The sequence below is a fragment of the Propithecus coquereli genome, unplaced genomic scaffold (genome assembly GCF_000956105.1).
Source record: "Propithecus coquereli isolate 6110/MARCELLA unplaced genomic scaffold, Pcoq_1.0 Scaffold97, whole genome shotgun sequence".
NCBI lineage: Eukaryota > Metazoa > Chordata > Mammalia > Primates > Indriidae > Propithecus > Propithecus coquereli.
In genome coordinates this window covers 3,366,114-3,369,106 of record NW_012156062.1, presented here as the reverse complement: position 1 = coordinate 3,369,106, position 2,993 = coordinate 3,366,114, and the positions used below count along the sequence as shown (strand labels likewise).

General features: G+C 39.5%; 1 protein-coding gene across 2 annotated transcripts in view; it reads right to left on the bottom strand.

The window, feature by feature from the left end:
* Positions 1–258: 258 nt before the first annotated feature.
* The window catches only part of GLRX2 (glutaredoxin 2), a 4,241-nt gene continuing 1,506 nt past the window's right edge, over positions 259–2,993 (bottom strand). The window contains exons 2-3 of one of the 2 annotated variants that reach the window (XM_012665138.1): positions 1,459–1,635; positions 259–544 (exon numbers count right to left, since the gene is read on the bottom strand). In XM_012665138.1, the coding sequence (XP_012520592.1) occupies positions 410–544; positions 1,459–1,635 (312 nt within the window). In that variant the 3' untranslated portion in view covers positions 259–409. Of the gene's footprint in view, positions 548–1,458; positions 1,636–2,993 lie in introns of both variants that reach the window. The other variant, XM_012665139.1, reaches the window with a different exon arrangement.

Genomic DNA, 2,993 nt, shown 5'->3' with positions numbered 1-2,993 from the left:
CAAGATATCCCTACCTACTTCACAACTGTATCACTAAGAGAAATTTAAATTCTAAAGAAATCACACATCAGTCTTTACCACTGAAAGCTATGGAAGGTAGAGTTAACTCTTTCTGAATACTATAGGGAATAAAGAATTCCAAATGCTTATCTTCTAGCTATCAGTTGTAAAATTCGTACATAAATTCCTAATAAAACACATTCTTTCCTTATCTTTTAAATACCATCCCTTTTGCTCAAGAATCGGCACGTAGGAAGATGAGGTTTCCACTGCAATTTATTGTTCATTATTTTTACATCTTCTTCATGAAGAGAATTCATATATTTAAAACATCCTCATTTTAAAGACACTATCAGGCATTATCACTCTACATAACTGACATTTACCAGCAAAGTTTTGAGTACCTATGTCACTGAGATTCTTTCCTCTTACTTTTTTTCAAATAACACTGATGAACTAACGGAAGCAATTTCCCTTCTTTGTGAAGCCTGTGAGTGTCAGCCGCACCTCCAATCAAAGTTCCATTGACAAATACTCTTGGAACCTGCTGGACAAATAAAAGACAGATTAGGCTTCCCCCAGCATCAGAACTGTAAGATCATTTCACATCATAATAGACGTTCACACTCTGGGTACTTTTATGAGCCAGACACCACACTGAGCTCTTTCACAAATTAGCTCTTTAAATCTTTACAACCCTTGAGGTAGATACCATTTTTGGCCTGATTTTGGAGGAAAATGAGGCCCAGGAACTTGCTCAAGATCACAATGATAGTAAATGAAAGAGCTGGGATTCAAATCCAGGACAATCTGATTCTAAAACCCTTCTTCCTAATCACTATGGTTTATAAAAGATAAACTAAGTCTAATTATTAATAATGTTTAAATGGTTATATCTCACATTTGTTTACTAAAGGAGAAGAATGGGCTATAAACTTCTTCCATGCATACATAAACAAGAAGGAAAGTGGCAAAACTGTGTATTTTTTGATTATGCATATTATGGAAAAATCTACAAATTGCAAGAGCCTATACACATGAAGCACTAAAGCACTCCTACTAGCACGGCACTTGAAGGCCAACCCCGGTCTGTAGTGTCCAAGTGAAGGCAGGAGGGATACTTTTATCTTGCAAAGAGCTCCAAGAGGACCTTCAAGCACCACAGACAAGCTCTTACGACAACACCATTACCCCGCCTGCTCCAAACCCCACACGTGCATGCACGCGCGCGCACACACACACACACACACACACACACACACAGTAAAAATAAAAATAAAACGAATTAACTCTGCTGCTTCCTCTTCCAAGAATCTAGGTCCCAGATTCGCAGTTTCTTTATCAATATAAGATACTCGGACAACGTCTGGCTCATTTTCCTAACCCGAGGGTCTACACTCCAGGTAATCCAGACCACAGCCTATGGAGGAGAAACAGCGCCGCAGAGGATATACTCACAGTCCTTTCACCAGTCATTTTGTAAAGAGCATCTTGAAATTGGCTTCCATGTTCAAGCGTGTCCAATTCCACCACTTTACAGTTAACATTCATGTCATGGAAAAGCTTTTTTGCCATTTTACAGTAAGAACAGGATGTTTTTGAGAAAATCACTACACAGTGATCAGAAATTGTTTCCTGAAATAAAATTTTAAAAAATCATCTTAATTCTAGACATTAATTACCTTTTAGAATAATATAATAATATTGTAGAAAGGGTATAGATTTTGGAGTCTCATGATTCAGACTCAAACTAAGTCTCTATCATCTATTTTCTCATCCGTAGACTGAGGATATTATTTACTTCAAAGGAATGTTATTAGGAAAAAAAGATGTAACAAATAGAAAGTACCAGGCATGGAATAGTAATAATAATAATGACAAATAATAATCATAACCAATTCACATTGAGCAAACCTTTCTGTGTACCAGGCACTATTCTCAACGCTTTACCTTTACTAGGCCATTTAAACATCACTACAATCCTGAGACAGGTCCTATTATCATCCCCACTTTGCAGATGAGGAAAATGAAGTATAGAGTAAGATAAATAACTTGTTCACGGTCCTCAGATAGTAAGTGGGAGGGCTGGGATTTGAACCCAGGCAAATCTGGCTCTACAGTCCAGGTACTGATTCTCTGACATACTGCTTCTCTAATACTCAGCAGGAGTTCAGAAGGAGTTAACTCCTTACCTTCTATAAATTTTTTTTTTTTAAACAGCAGAAGATATGATTTATTGTATACTTGTTACACTCAGCCACAACTGAGAACAGAACTAGTCCAAAATGTCAGGTCCAGGGCAAAGGACCAGTAGGGACTGTTTTGGTACGAGCAAGATGGCTGTCTCAGAGACGGTCTTGGCGATCGGATGACAAGTTCTAAATCCACTGAGACGTAAGTTCTAGACAGTGGCATGCAGTCCAGCAACTTGTCCCAGCATCCCCAGGCTCTGGCGTTCCCTGTTGCTGCTCCTGCGGCCTTCACATGTGCACAATCAAATGGCATACTTGGACCTCTGCCTCTTCCTTTTGTGCTTCCACCTGAACATTCACTTCTTCCTCCACTTGGCTCTCATGGAGCGGAGGTTTCTAGAAAGATGACGCTAGGGCCAAGAGGGCACCTTCCATAACTTTCAGTGGCGAGGAGTAATGTGTGAGCGCTCTTTCAAATGTAACGCTTTCACTGATCCGGCATAAACAGCCGCGTACTCTTCCACTTGCATCCCTTCCTGTACGAATTTATGGTGCAAAAGCTGTTGTTACTGCATCACTGTTCTTGTACCGTGGGTCCTGGAAAAGCTACTTCCAGAAATGCTGATTCGATGACTGAGACAGAGGTCAAAAACTGTACTTTTTAAAAACTTTCCCAGACGATTCTTGTATCATCCTGGTTTGGAAACTAGACCTTTACCTGTCCAGACCTTTACCACAATGACCATGAGATTCTGCTATGCATCTGCACAGCCTGTTAAGTTTATTTTGTTTTTTGTTTCT